The 15,822-nt window shown below is 42.0% G+C and overlaps 1 protein-coding gene across 2 annotated transcripts in view; it reads left to right on the top strand.

Annotated features, from left to right (window-relative positions):
* The window catches only part of B4GALT4 (beta-1,4-galactosyltransferase 4), a 41,640-nt gene extending 25,935 nt beyond the window's left edge, over positions 1-15,705 (top strand). For both annotated transcript variants that reach the window (XM_070942783.1, XM_070942784.1), the window contains 4 exons: positions 633-820; positions 8,848-8,970; positions 14,780-14,884; positions 15,148-15,705. In XM_070942783.1, coding sequence (XP_070798884.1) covers positions 633-820; positions 8,848-8,970; positions 14,780-14,884; positions 15,148-15,280 — 549 coding nt within the window. In that variant the 3' untranslated portion in view covers positions 15,281-15,705. The remainder of the gene's footprint in view (positions 1-632; positions 821-8,847; positions 8,971-14,779; positions 14,885-15,147) is intronic.
* The last annotated feature ends 117 nt before the right edge of the window (positions 15,706-15,822 follow it).

The raw sequence follows: 15,822 nt of genomic DNA, 5'->3' as shown, positions 1-15,822 counted from the left end.
AGTGGGAGGGGATGCTTTCTATATGCAATTTTCGCGCGTATTGCCTTAGATTCTGCTTTCCTTTGGTTGCGTTCACTTCATCTTCTAGTAAAAGTACCTTTCTCTATAAACAATGGAGTTTGAGTCATTCTTTCCTGGACTTTGAAGGAAGCACACCTGACAAGAGGTCTTGGTTTTATACCCATGCAGGGTGTTGATTGCCTTGACTTTTAAAGGATGCTGTGAGAGTGCTTGATGTAGATAGAATAAGCTGATATATATTTATTGTTTGTAGCAGAGGTGGGTTTCAGCAGGTTCTGACCAGTTCTGGAAAACAGGTAGCGGAAAGTTTGAGTCGTTTGGAGAACCGGTAGTAAAAATTTTGACTGGTCCTGCCCCCATCTATTCTCTGCCTCCTAAATTCCAGCTGATCGAGAGGAAATGGGGATTTTGCAGTAACCTTCCTCTGGATTGGAGAGGGAATGGAGATTTTACAGTATCCTTCCCCTGCCACGCCCACGAACCACGCCCACCACGCCACGCTACGCTCACCAAGCCACGCCACGCCCACCAAGCCACGCTCACAGAACCGGTAGTAAAAATTTTTGAAACCCACACTGGTTTGTAGGCTGATCTTTATTTATTGTTTGCAGGCTGGCAATGCCAAGTTTAACAGAGCAAAACTTCTAAATGTGGGATACCTGGAGGCCCTGAAAGAAGAGAACTGGGATTGTTTTATTTTCCATGATGTGGACTTGCTGCCAGAGAACGACTTCAACATTTATGTATGCGGCAGTCAGCCAAAACACTTGGTAGTGGGGAGAAACAGCACAGGTTACAGGTAAGAAATAATGTGTTACCAAATGTGTTTTTATGTAATTCAATATATCCATGAGTTATATTTTTGACCCTGGTTTGCTTGGCTTTGAAGTAACAAATCTTGTGTAGCTAAATTTAGAACCTGTCACTAGTTCTCTGAATTACTAGCATTGTCCAAGTTGAATCAATTTAGAAATTAGTGACCTAAAATGAGGATTTTCCAATTTCATGCAAATGTCTAGATGCCCCAAACTGTATATTGATTTAATGGATTGCAAGAATAACCTTGACAGATAAGAGGAAGAACTGCAACCTAGATAATGGTTTGATTAGAGATATCCAAAGTCCAAAGTCTTTTGGACTCAGAAATGGTAGTGGAGAAAGTGTCTGTGAGACATAATGGTGGAGGAAGAGGAAATTGCTTTCAGACTTCCAAAATTATATTACCTTAATCTTACTATAGAGGTAATATTATGGATAGTATTGTTTTTCTGGTTTGGACTACTTTGGAGGTCTGACAATTTCACGGAATCCTTATATTTTTAACTGAAGACTAGTTAATAAAAATATATATATAAGTAATGAATAACAATTCCATAATGCATTGAGGAAAAAAGTTTTTGCAAAAGATTTCAAGTAGATAAAAATAAATAATAAAACCCTTCACTTTTGCCATACACAAAAAGCCTTACTTAAGTAGATGTCTTAAAATAATGCCTGGAATCTGCCCAAATGGGCAAAATTTTGGTTCTTTTCAGATTTTTTTTACTTTATCTGTAATCTTATCTAGCATGACACTCGAAGAAGCCTTAATGACTCACATCTCATTTGTTAGCTCTTGTAAGATGTTCTGTTGTTCACCTATTATTATTTTAGCCATTATACTTAAGTAAACAATAAGTTCTTTCATTTTTTTTTACTTTCAATCAAATAAGTGCAGTACATTCATTTTTAGTAATGAAGGTATTTGAAGCTAATGAAGATGCTGAAGATTTTAAGTGGAAGAGTATAATTTTCTCATGACTACCATAAATGAAAAACTTCTTTTGTAAACATCTTCTCCAGCATTTAGAAAAATAAATAGGACACATGTATAGTAATCTAACCAAGGTAAAATTCCAGGAAAGTGTAATCTTTCACTGAGGCTCTTGCCTTGAATTAGAAGTAAATCCACTTAATGTCTGCCATTTTGTCTCCTTTATAGTTTTACCAAAATCAGTATTCCAAACTTCCTTTAATCTTAGGGATGAATCTCCCTTTTCTAATTGCAATGATTAATTTTGTACCATCAAATCAGTGTGGACTCTTAACCATATAGATAGATTTTTGTAAAATAATCTGTCCCTAACTTGGCCCTTGACCTCTTCCGAGGCACCCCCATCACCACTGTTAAGCCTACCCAGGTTGTTTCTGGCTGTCCGCTTCTCTTTTCTTCCACCTTTCCCAGCCTCACAGCCTTCTCCTGAGACCTTTGCATAATGTGTCTTGAGTAGGGTAGTTTGAGCCTAGTTATTCATACCTCAAGTGTGAATTCTAGATCCATTTGTTTGTTTTCTTGCCTGTAATGGTTTTCTCAGGAGTCTTTTCTATCACTAAAGTTCAAAAGCATCAATGCTTTTTCTATCCTACTTCTTAAAAGTCCAATTTTCACTTTCACCAGTGTTGCAGGGAAAATAATTGCTTGCACTGTTCTCATCTTTGTTAAACATACACACATTAGAACATCTGAATATGTTTTCCAAGACCTTCATGGCTGCCCTTTCAAGCGCTAGATACTGGTATATTTCTTGACTACTTGTTCCTTTACTGTTGATGATTGATCCTAAAAGCAGAAACTATAATGTTTATCAGTTACATCTTTTCATTGTCAATTACAAGGCTCATTATTATCTGATCTTTGTAATTGTAGTCCCATTTTTTTCATTGTGGTCCTTGACTTTTATTACTAGAGCTTTCAGATCCTTGCTTTTTTAGTTTCCTGCAGTGGTGGGATTCTACCGGTTCGGGAGAACCGTTAGGTCTGACTTTCAGCCGTGAGCGAACTGGTTCTCTCTTTCTTTGAAATGGGCCTGCCCGCCCGCCCCTGCGTTATACTCACCTATATTTCTGCTTCCAAAGCCCAGCTCATCAGGGCGGCAAAGTGGGTTGCCACTCCTCAGCTGTTTTCCTTGCTCTCAGCAATGCGGAAGTTCAATTTTTTGCAAACTGCGTGCACAGTGCATGTCTAGCGCGAGCTCTCTCAGCAATCGGGTTGTTAAACCGGTAGGATCCCACCACTGGCTCCCTAAGTAATACCATCACCATAACACACTTTGTTGATGTGTCTTCCTCTAATTTTAAAAACACGTGTTTTCTTTCAAATTCCTTTAATATATTTTCAGCATTTAGATTGAATAAATAAGTGGAGAGTATACAGTAATCTCTCACTCTTTTGCCAGCCTGGACCCTGCCTTTCTCACCATGTTATCTCCAGAATGTGACTTCCTAACCTCTGCATAGGCGTCAACATTTTTAACATTATTCCTTTTAATTGTTTCAAATAGTTAAATATGAATTTTCCAAAAGTGATATAATTTTGGATGTGCTCACCCCTGAAAGGGGAAAAAAAAATATTCTGGATTTCACAATTAGATAGTAAGTGTTAACCACTTTCTAAAAGGTTAGAAGCATTTGGCAGCATTTATAGCATCTGTTTCTACCTGGGATTCAGGGATTCAGGGAGGTTCAATTGCAGTGCCAATGTAATTCAGGTGGCAACTTTTTTAACAAGGAGGGGAAAGTGCCGGGTCATCTGAGCTTCCTGTCTTCTGATCCATTGCTGCCACCTACTGCTCTATGATGGTGTTTGTAATAAAGTATGGCTTAAATTTTTACTTGCTCCATTTTGTTTTAAAATAATACACATTACAGGCAAGGTAATGTCACCCAGTTTTGTTTTCCATTGCTAAAGTGTAATCAGCTTTGTTATTTTGAGGAATCATGGATGTGGTGAAATGTGAAACTGAGCAAGACTTATTTAGATAAAGGTAAATGTTCCCCTCGCACATGTGTGCTAGTCGTTCCCAACTCTAGGGGGTGGTGCTCATCTACATTTCAAAGCTGAAGAGCCAGCACTGTCCGAAGACGTCTCCGTGGTCATGTGGACGGCATGACTAAACGCCAAAGATGCACGGAACGCTGCTACCTTCCCACCAAAGGTGGTCCCTATTTTTCTACTTGCATTTTTTTGTGCTTTCGAACTGCTAGGTGGGCAGAAGCTGGGACAAGTAACGGGAGCTCATCCCCTTACGCAGCACTAGGGATTCGAACCACTGAACTGCCGACCTTTCGATTGACAAGCTCAGCGTCTTAGCCACTGAGCCACCACGTCCCATACTTAAATGTCCACAATTTACTTAAATGTCCACAATTAGACACAGATAAGGTAAATTCTTATTTTGACCTACCACATGTTTTTTTTTTTGTTGTTGGCCAAAGTTAATATTAAAATCATATTAACTTTGGCCAACAACAAAAAAAAGTTCTTTTTTAAAGCAAGCATTGGCAACTATATTGGCCAGAACAGAACGATGGACAGATCTCACATCCCCTGTCTTGTACTTTGACATTCACTACTCGGTTTCACTTTGTATGGTAGGGCTCTAAGAAATACATGGATACTTCTGAATTCAAGTATGAAGAAGACTAGAAAACTCCTAGTTGCTTGCGGAATAGGTTCATCTGCTATTCCATGGAACAAATTATGCTGCTTACTGGTCCACCTGTTATTTGTTATTTGTCACTGTTCTAGGCAACTTGGTTGTAACTAATTTTTGAATCTTTTGGGTTAAGCACCAATTTGATGAGGCACATATTTGAACTTTGATGGGTGCGCTTATCATTTATCATAATCAACACCCTTCATAATCACTCATGTACTAGAACAGTGGTTCTCAACCTTCCTAATGCCACGACCCTTTAATACAGTTCCTCATGTTGTGGTGACCCCCAACCAGGGGTGGGTTCTAAATTTTTTTACTACCGGTTCTGTGGGCGTGGCTTATTTTGTGGGCATGGCTTGGAGGTCATGTGACTGGGTGGCCATGGCTATGTGTATAGGGACTACTCAGAGGGCTGAAAAAAGTCATTTCTGACAGGTCCTCGCACTTTTGACTGGTCCTCACACTTATGACCATCCTCACATTTATGCCCGTGCAGCATTCTTAACAACCATGTCACTCATTTCACAACTGCTTCTCTTCACCATGGTGACAAGATAGGGCAAAAACGTAAAATGTGAGGACAGTCGTAAGTTCGAGGACTGGTCAAAAGTGCAAGGACCAGTCAAAAATAACTTTTTCAGCCCTCTGAGTAGTCCATATGCACAAAAGGACTACCCAGAGGGCTGAAAAAAGTGATTTCTGACAGGTCCTCGCACTTTTGACCGGTCTTCGCACTTATGACTGGTCATCATTTATGCCCATTGTAGCATTCTTAACAATGTGTCACTCATTTCACAACTGCTTCTCTTCACCATGATGACAAGATAGGGCAAAAACATAAAATGTGAGGACAGTCGTAAGTTCGAAGACTGGTCAAAAGTGCGAGGACCAGTCAGAAATAACTTTTTCAGCCCTCTGAGTAGTCCATATGCATAAAAGGATACAGCAATAGAGAGGGATGAAGGAAGGGAAGGGAAATTAGAGTAGGAGTGAGGGTAAGAGAGGGAGGAAGAGAGGAGGAGAAGGAGAAAGGAAGAGGAAGTAGGGAGGAGGAGAAGAGGGTGAGGAAGAGAAAGTAAGAAGGAAAGAAAAGACAGAGGTGGTAGGTTTGAGGAGAAAGATTGCTGTACAATAAAAAAGATGAAAGGGAAGAAAGCCAACCCCAAACAAATATAAAGATATTAAGATAAAGAATGAATTGTTAAACTTTAAAGAATAAAAGAGAACAAATATGAATAAATAACAATAATTAGAAACATACATACAAACATACAATGTATTTTCTTTGAACAGAGTATTTGGCCAGTTCATAAATTTAAACAGTGTTTAGTCATTTCAATTAAATTTACAATTTCTGTATTCCCTTTTTGCCATATTTATTCCTCATCTATTTTTGTAAAAAACCAATATTACCCTTCATCCTCATCTCTAATCTTAATCAAATCCAATTTTTCCCTTCTATTCTATATTATACCCCTTCCCATTGTCATCTATTTTTATATCCATCCTCACATTGGTTAATTATGTAATATTAGTTGTTTAATATAAATTCAACATTTTAATATAAATCAATTAGTTATATAACTACCTTTTTTGTATATTAATCAATATGAACATGAATATTCCAATTATTTCCATGCAATCTAATTTCTTACAAATCAATTAATTATATTTACCAATAATAATAAACCAAATAATTTCCCCCATATATTCCTCCAAACCACAACTTAACCATTTCTGCTTTCAACACAATATACAATTAATAGTATCTCAATTATTACAATTCCCTAGTTAAATAGAGCTCTTTTCTTTTGTGTTTTAAAATCTCCTCTTTTTCCCTAAATTTCCCGTTGTTTGCACCTACCTTTTTTGGTGAGGAAAAAAAAAAGAAAACTGCCTGCCTAATTTTCCAAGGTGCAAAGCCAACAGCCTGCTTTACTTTCTCTTTCGTTTTTCAGTATAGCTAGGGGGAAAAAAAATCAGCACTCTTTGCAAGCAAGGAGCAGAGCCCTGAGCAAAACAGCTGAGAGCAAATCAGCTGGGGGTCGGGAGCCGATCTAAGCAAGGGCTAATTAGCCTATGCTGAAGCTCCGGGGGCCAATAAAATTACAAAAAAACACCGAACCATTTGTTAAATTGCTGGCTCCCCCGCCCCTCGCTCACCACTATTTATTGGCAATAAATAGTGGAGGGGCGGGGCAAGCCAGCAATTTAACAAATGGTTCGGCTGCACCACTGGCTATAGGGCGGCCCTTTGAAGCCCCGCGGCAAGAATTTAAACAGTTTTTTTTCCTCTAGCCATCGGAGGCAGCAATAGATTGGGAGTGGGTGGGGTAAACGAATGGCCGGCGATCCAACAGAGCAGAGAGTGAGGGTGAGTGAAGGCGTGGGGGGGCGGCGAGAGAGGGCTTTTGGCGACCCCTGTGAAATGGCCGTTCGACCCCCCAAAGGGGTCGCGACCCCCAGGTTGAGAACCGCTGTACTAGAAGATGAGTAGTTGTCAACCTTGCAGCATTTCCACCTCCTGTCATAAAGTTATGGATATGATAGGGTCTTGATGGTGAACCTATGGCACACATGCCACAGGTGGCATGCGTAACTATATCAGTGGCACGCATGTGTGTGTCGGCCAACTGATTTTTGGGCCTTCTGGGCCCACCAGAAGTAGGGAAACAGTCTGTTTCCTGCCTCCGGAGGTCTGGGTGGTGGTGGTAGGGAAGACCCATTTTTCTTTGTCACCTGGCTCCAGATCCTCTCTATGTATCTGGGGAGGGCGAAAACAGCCTTTCCCACTCCCTTGGAGGCCTGAAACGGCCCATTTCCCAATTCCCGGTGGGACAGGAAGTGACATTTTTTGCTGTCCCCAGTCTCCACAGACTCCTAGAGAGGCTCTGGAGTCTGGGGACAGCAAAAAACGTCACTTTCTGTCCCACCAGGAGTTGGGAAATGGGCCATTTCAGGTCTCCAGAGGGCCTCCAAGGGAGTGGGAAAGGCTGTTTTCGTGCTCCCCAAATGCATAGAGAGAATCTGGAGCCAGGTAAGAAAGAAAAACGGGACTACCAGGCCATTGTGTGCCAGGAGGAGGGGGGAGGGGGGTTGTGTGCACATGCGCAGGGCGGGGCGCATAGAATTATGGATGTGGGCACGCACCTGTGCTAACCTCCCCCCCCTCCTGGCATGTGATGGCAAAAAGCTTAGCCATCACTATGATAGGGGTTTCAAGGATCATCTTGGCCAGTCCTCTATAATGTGTAGCAAAATTTTTGTTAGATGGTTGGTTGACTTAATGTGGTAGGCTCATGCGCGTGTGCACAACTCCCTTGGAGCTTTGCACACTTCGGCTCACAGGCGAAGCTTTAGTCAGGTGAGCAGTGGGCACTTGCGCCTGTGTGTGAAGCTCCATTCGCACAAGCTAAGGGTGCTTAAGCGAAGGGGACTTGTGCTCATGTGCAAAGCTCCATTTGTGCGAATGGAGCTTTGTATGTGAGCACTAAGGCTCATGCTAGTGGAGCTTCACGTGCACAAGCATGCATGTTTGCCCGTGCATGCTTGTGCACTCGTGTGGCCTGGTTTTGAACAGGTTGCAGTCTGGGGTTTGGGGACCCCTACTTTAGAGGAATGTTTTGTTTTGGGAAAGGAGCACTCACTATAATCCGAACCAGCCCCACAGGGCCTCTATATTACCACAATGGATTAAGCTAACTTGTTAGTATCTGCTGACTTTAAAGAAAGAAAGCCCAACCAGTATCAACTCCTTTATTTTTCCTTTTTCTCTACTTGCTACTGAAGTAGGTAAAGATGCATAATTCTTATACCTTGATTTACATGATTCTCCATTGGACCAGCCATTATTCTAAGTCAAGAGGTATAATATTAACTTTTTTTTCAGGGTAGAATGAGTCAGAAGTGAATAAATTGAATCAGATAGACGAACCACCTCCTTGATCCTGTGATTTAGTGAATGTGAATCTCATGCCATATGGAATTAATCAAGGGGCTTCAAAGGGCCCCTTTCCCCAGATTCCCAACAAGAGAGATAAATTAGATGCAGGTGCTTAGTATATGAGTTTAATCCACCAGTTCAGAATAGGTTCATTATAATCCCAAAGGGTAATGAAGAGACTTGTCATCATTGTCAAAATCAACGTGCAGTGCTAGTTGATATAGTAAAAGCCCCAAATCTTTGACATACCTTTCTTGGGAAAGCTTAGGAAAATGTATTGCTGGGTATTGCTGCTTTTTTGTGTTTGTTTTAAAACTTGGACTTCTGCAAACTTTCTGTTTTTGATAAATATGTAAATGCCATTTTTTAAAAATAACTTTCCTGCCCCTGCATATGTGTTCATAGGTTGCGTTACCAAGGATACTTTGGCGGTGTAACTGCTCTGACAAGGGAGCAATTTCTGAAGGTGAATGGATTTTCAAACAACTACTGGGGCTGGGGAGGAGAGGACGATGACCTCCGAATCAGGTACATTTCAATCAAATGCAAAGTGGGTGGCACGGATTGTGGGTGATGGAAATCTTTCCTGTGGTATGACTCACATTTTGTTAAGGCAATTTATTTTAAGAGAGTCTGGAAACCGAGATCAGAGTTGGCATGCAGGAAGCTTAATCAGAAATAGGAAAGTGTGTCTTGACTTTTTTAAAAACTGGAAGTCCACTCCACTAACTAGGATTGCTGCACTTATATGAAATAATTTTCTTAGCACTGCTTGGCATAACCGCAAACAACCTTCTTGTTACTTGTTTTTTTAATCGCCCCTCTGTATTTGGATTATTTCAGGTTTCTTCTTCCATGAAGCAGCAAGAAAGTAATGCTGCCCTCTTAGTGGAAGTTGGGAATCATTCAACAACAGATAAACAATAAACAATCAAACCATTCAAAATTGTGCCAATGTATGGGAACCTACGATGCAACTGTAGGTTGATGTCTTAGGCTTGTTGTAGTATCTGTCTGCACATTACCATAATTGCCCTTTGCAGAACAATACAACTGCAATGTATCTGCTTTGGGGTTTAACGATACTATTAAGAGACAAATGTTCAAACCAACTTTTAAAAAATAAAAATAACGCTTTGAAGGCTGTCTCTGGCTTTTTGTGCATGTGCTTCTGATGAGCATGGACTATTCATGGGGAGACAACAAGAGACAGCCTTCAGAACAGTTGTGCAAGGCTTCTGAACTACCTGAGCTCTGGTAGTCCAACCAGAAGGATCTCATAGACCTAGATGAAAAAACAAAGGAATGTAAGAGTAGAGTTCCAGTAAAATGAATCACAATTATAAAATCCTTCTGAGGATCACATCAGAAACATCTGATTTTTCTGATTTTGTTGGCTCTGCTTGTCAGCAAATGTAGCATTTAGAATTGGTTCATTCTGTTTGTCTTTCTTCCCAAAGGTCAACAGAGCTGGGTTTTGCAAGAAGATAAATACTTAGCATTCAGAGGAACAGATAGTGCAGTCCTCATTTTTAAAAGAGAGAATACTAAAGAAGTGCTATGCTAGAATCAAGAATGCTTTGTTTGCTGTAGTCTGTTTTTCATTCTATAAATTGTGATACCAGCCTCTCCTAATCTGGTGCCTTGCAGTGTTTTGAAATTATATCTTCCAAAATTGCCTCAACGCATCTATATAATACTTGTCTCGCAAACACTGGACTAGATAAGGACGCTTCCATCACCCTCTTTTAGTCAATCCATTCCGAGTTAATTTGCAAACTATCAGTATTCCTGAAATTAATCCAAAGTCTTGGCCATTGAATCCTCCTGCTCAATATAGCAGTCGAATTTGAAACATCCTCCACAGAGAGTTATCCAATCTGTTTGACAGTGTCAGTGACAAGAAGCAAAACATCTCCCTGTGGAGATGGTTCTGTTCTCAAACATCTGGTCTCTGTTATATTTTTTCTGTACAATCAGTGGCAGTCTTCCTTCCTGCATTCTCTCTCCTGTAGCCAGGAACAGTTAAGGACAAGACCATGATGTTCATACAAGTAGTCCTTGAGTTAAGACCAGAATTGGGACCAATATTTTTGCTGCTAATAAAGGTAGTGTTAAGCAAATCACAAACATACATAATTCTCCTCCTCCTCCTCCTCCTATTTTTCCTATAACAGCAACACATGAAGTAAATTGGGCAGAGAGAAAGTGATTGGCCCAAAGTCACCAAGCCACTTTTCATGCCTAAAGTGGGATCAGAACTATAAATCAGTTCCTGGTTTCTAGGCCAGCACTTTAACCACTACACCAAACTGGCTCTCTGTTACTGTAATTAAGAACTATAAAACAGTGGCTACAATCCTCAACTTTTGTAAATGTTACATGATGAATCCTATGGTTAATGATCAAAAGCCCCTGTGAAGCCTAATAGGGTCACAAAGACTGCCCTTCCCCACTCAGGTCATCCACAGCAGCAATCGATGCAGTAATATATGATGATATATTCACCGGCTTCTTTCAACTGAGCCCCAACTACAGACTTTTCACCATCCCTTATGGTCATAGTGTAGGCTTCAGCATAGGCTTTTGCTAATGATTGGTTCACTTCCTTGTTTTGTTTTCCCCCCTCATTGCTTTAGGCAGGTAAAGATGGTTGGCAGGTAAATAACATCTAGTATGGCAACAAGTCTCAGTCACTTGTGATAAGCTAAGAAAACATAATGCCTGCCCAGATTTCAGGACTTATTGGCCATGTTAGATAAAATGTGCAGGAACAATTTCAGTGATTAATTATTTATATATGAGGTCTATTTTGCTTTTCCTCTAGGACCTGAAGGTGGCATGCATAGCATTCCTGCCTTCAGTTCTTCTCATAGCTTTGCAGAGTGAAATGGGATAAGAGGTAGTAACAGGATGTGGCTATTATGGTTAAAATGGCCTTGAACCTGAGTTTCCTATGTTCTAGCCCAGGACCTATTCCATCACACCACAATTTAATATGAATTATTCTGCTCACTATTGGCAGTATTACATATATTACACATGGTTGCTACTTCTAGGGAAAAGCGGTTTCAAAGGCAAATTTAAAAGGCAGAAAAGTAACATGTATGTGAACAATTTTCCCTGCTCTGTTTTCCATTCTTTACAGGCCTCTTCTTTCATTTTGTTAAGAATAAAAACTCATCTGGAATCCTGAAAAACAGAAAATCAGCTGCAGAGTGAAGTGCAGGAACAAATTAATAGGCAGTTTTCTCTATTTCACATCCCACTCAAGCTATTTCACTTTAGAAGCTTCAGCAATTGGAGAATTAAGATTAGGAAAGGCAGTTCTGAAATAGATCAAAAACTCATCTAGTTCAGGAATTTATTTCCAAGTTGACAAGTATATAAATAGTTGCATTATCCTACTTATATATCCCAGTGATTGGTACAAAGTACCTGATTAGTAGTTGTGATCAATAGCCTTATCCTCTATTATTTTAATGTTATTAAAACTCTCTGCTTTAATTGCCATCCCTAGCAATGTATTCCACGGATTACAAATTTTTTATCTACCTTCACAAATTTCCCATAATTCAGCTTCCTTGAACATTGGTTGGGGTGCACCGAGGGAGAAAACTTTGATCTTATCTACCACTTCATCAGCATGAATTTGTTGTATATAATTCAGCTGTGCAAATTTGGTATTTGACTCAGAAGAGGTACTTTGGAGCACAAATGCATCATCTAGAACTCATTAAAGCGGTTGTATATTTCCAAGATCACTTGGCTGCTGTGAACGCTTCCCCAAAGCAGCATGATTCTGGAAAAAGGCATTATTTTAATGAATTACAGCTAGATTCAGGGCTTGTATTCCTGTGTATTCTGATACACCTCTTCCAAATTAAACATGTAGTATTAGTCTTAATATGCAATTGCAGCTTGTACTAAGATTGTCCTTCCCTAAAGCAAAATTTTATTATTTTCATCCATTAATCCAGAAAAGTGCCATAGGATTTTTCTGCCTTCAATATAGGACTTTTGGAGAGAAGGAAGTGGGATTCATGAAAATTGTGCGGTTTCCACTTTTCAGTGGCAGTTTATGTAGTGCTCATTCTGTGCTTGCTGCATTCTCATTCATATAGCATTATAGTTAGATTTAAGGGAAGTAAAATGTGCAATTTGAGAAACAGCCTTTATTCTAGAGCTGTGTTGGCGAACCTATGGCACTAGTGCCGGAAGTGGCACGCAGAGCCATTTCTCCGGGCACGAGGAGCCATCGCCCGTTGTTCTTCTGAGTTCCGGTATGCCGGCCACCTGGTTTTCATGTGCATGGGCGTGCCGGAAATTGGAAGAGCAGCTGCCCATTGCACATAAGCACTCCAGGAAAGCGATCTTTCTGTTTCCAGAGTGCGCATGCGCACCAGCCAGCTGGTCTGGTTTCTGGCGCGCATGCGCACGCAAAGACCAGCAACTGGCACGTGTGCCAAAAGACGCAGAGAGGGAATCCTGGCGGTCACCTCCTAAGGGAACAGAACAAGGTAAGCCAGGGATTCCCTCCCTCCCTGCCTGCACGAGCTACTTGCGCGGTCCCAGGCCGTCCGGACCACCGGTGGACCAGCAGCCGGTGAGGGCGGGGTGCTGGTCGGCTGCCTGCTCAGATGACCCCATGGCCGCCATCAAAGCGGGCCAAGACACCCCTCTTGGCTTACTTCACCAGCCACGTGGGTCGCTTGGGATGTGTTTTTCCTGCGCAGCCGCACCATCCCAAAAGAGCAGCAGCAGTGGTTGCAGCTGCAGGGAGAAGGGAAGAGTAACCAGCTGGCTCAGGTACACGGGGCAGTATTTGCTGGCAAGGTGGGCAGCTGTTCAGCCCATGGCTCCTTCCTTGGCATATGTCCAGAGAGCCTGGCTCAGCTGGCGGCACAACAGTGGGGGTCGGGTGGGGGTGCGCGCTACCTGTGGTTGGGCCCATCGCTCAACCCCTACCACTCCTGCTGCCACCCAAACCCATTGTTGGGTTCGGGGTTGCAGCAGAATGAGCAGCCAAAGCCTGCCTCTGCTGGCGCGCCTGCCTCTCCTCCCCTTTCTTGGAAGAACTGTTTGCCAGTCCTGGGCGCCCGAGAGAAGCGCCGGGTGGCTATTTTGAAAGGGGCGTGAGCGGTTTATGCAAGCCTGAGCCTCCTCGATCGGGGCGCCTCCCTGGGAATTGCTGCCCAGCCTGGCCTGGATGTTTGGAAAAACAGTACACTGCTGGAAGGGGAAGGGGAGAGGAGGGGCATTACCCAGAGGCCAGCTGGCAGATAAAAGCTGCAAGGCTCTGCTGTAGTTCTTTCGGGTGAGCCGTCCTCATGCGGCTCTAGGTCCGTGCCCAAACTGGCCTGAAAGTGGCGTGTCACCTCACACCCGCGAGTGAGGTATTGGCTGCTCTCGCCAGTAACTGAGCCCGCAAATTGGCATGGTGGGCTCATTTACCAGTGAGAGCAGCCACCACCTCGCTCACTCCTTCTCATCCAAACTTCTGGGTGTTGCTCTGGTTCTTTCCACCATAGCCACACAGCCTTTTCTTCCAATTCTAACTATGCCTTGGTATTCACAGCCGCGGCAGCCCAGCACTGCAGTTCCCCTCCCTCCAACCAGCAGCCTCTGCTCGGGTCAAGGAGCTGGCGGCCGGGTGGAAGGTGACGCGCCACTTTCAGACCAGTCCGGCTGGCGGGTGGGTGAGCAGGCAGCCCACAGGGAAGAGCGCTGCACTGGGTGACACATCTCCCGGGTTGTCGGCTGTATGCCAGGCCCAAGGTGGAGGGGTGAGCTTCCCCGGTCAGCGCATTGCGCTGCTGAGGTGGCGGCGCCGAGAGCGTTGCCACTGGCTTGGGAACAGCTGTCTCGCCAGGAAACGGGCCAGTAACTGGTTGTTCTCCGTTAAGAGGCGCGCCAGCCCTCTTGGAAAAAGTGGAGGCACATGCGTGGTGGGCGCACACATGCGCAGTGCGGGTTGCATGTGCACATGTGCAATGTGAGGTGCATGCGCATTAAGAGCATGGTGGGGGGGTCATGTGCGCATGCACAAATGGCCCCCCCATTGCATTATGGCTGCTGGCCCGCGAGAGCGTGCGATGGTTCGTACGCTCGGACTTTTGGCACGCAACGTCAAAAAGGTTCGCCATCGCTGTTCTAGAGGTTCTTTTCAGGACTGGAATGTTGAGTTCATGTTCATGGTTGCTTTCATGTGTGCTTTCCTAGTCATTATCAGCAAGCACAATGGCCAGGTAGCTCTCCATCTTATTCTCTATTCTACCATAATGCTTGCACTTCACAACTTGTCATTACTCACAAATTGTCACATTTTTGTTTTCAGGGTTGAAATGCAGAAAATGAAGATAATCCGACCTTCTCCCAGTATAGCCAAGTACACTATGATTTTTCATACCAGAGACCAAGGCAATGAGGCAAATGGCCAGAGGTGAGTTAAGCAAACGGTGTCTATGAAGCAAATTCCATTGAAGAGTATAATTGGTGATGAAAAAAATTAGACTGTGGATTGTGTTCCTGATAAATACAGTATGTTTGGGAGACACTGTGTATATCTGAAAATGGATGGATTGAAAACAAAATTGCTTATTATACAGCCTCTTGAGGTGCATTTTAACTATGCATTTTAATATGACTTAATATGACCTATTTTTTCTCTTTCTCTCCTACCTCCCAACATTAAAATCTCCTCAGAATGAATCTCTTGCGTCAGGTGTCTCAAGTATGGAAGACCGATGGGCTAAATTCGTGCTCCTATAAACTGCTTTCAAAAGAATACAATCTTTTATATACAAATATTACAGTGGATTTTGGAAGGCAAACTTAAGTTTTCATAACCATTTCTTATGGCTAATAAATTTTATTCAAATGGACAAAAAAAAATAATGACTTGAGCTACAGCAGTGAAATATTTCGTTTTCTGTTGGTGGATACTCAAATTCTTTACACATGGAATGTTTTTAAAACTGATAGATTTGTTAGTTACTTTTGAGCTATAAGACAACATTGAAATTAAAGACTTTCTTTGGATAAAAGTAATCCTTTGTAAAGAATTCTACTGAGCATTTTTTTTGAAATGAAGAGATATAAGAACAATTCAACTGTTAATTTTTCAATGAAGCAAGACTTTTTTTCAATCCAACTTTTTAAAATGTCTTTTTTTCAGTTGAACTGCTCATCATATTCTAAACAGGAATGATACATAATTTTTTTCTTAAACAAGGAAAAAATAAAACGCTGAATAAAGTTTAACATCTGTTGATCTCGGTTTTCATATTTATCCAAATGTTAGTTTAAGAATGTGAGAATTTACTACTAAAAGAAATTGATTATTCTCTGCTTTTCATTTTTCAAAAGGTAACAGCCAAA

The sequence above is a fragment of the Pituophis catenifer genome, unplaced genomic scaffold (assembly GCF_029215685.1).
Source record: "Pituophis catenifer annectens isolate HBS135680 unplaced genomic scaffold, rPitCat1.0.hap2 SCAF_4, whole genome shotgun sequence".
NCBI classification, from domain to species: domain Eukaryota; kingdom Metazoa; phylum Chordata; class Lepidosauria; order Squamata; family Colubridae; genus Pituophis; species Pituophis catenifer.
Note: the sequence above shows the minus strand (reverse complement) of the source record. Positions and strands in the feature narration are given on the sequence as shown.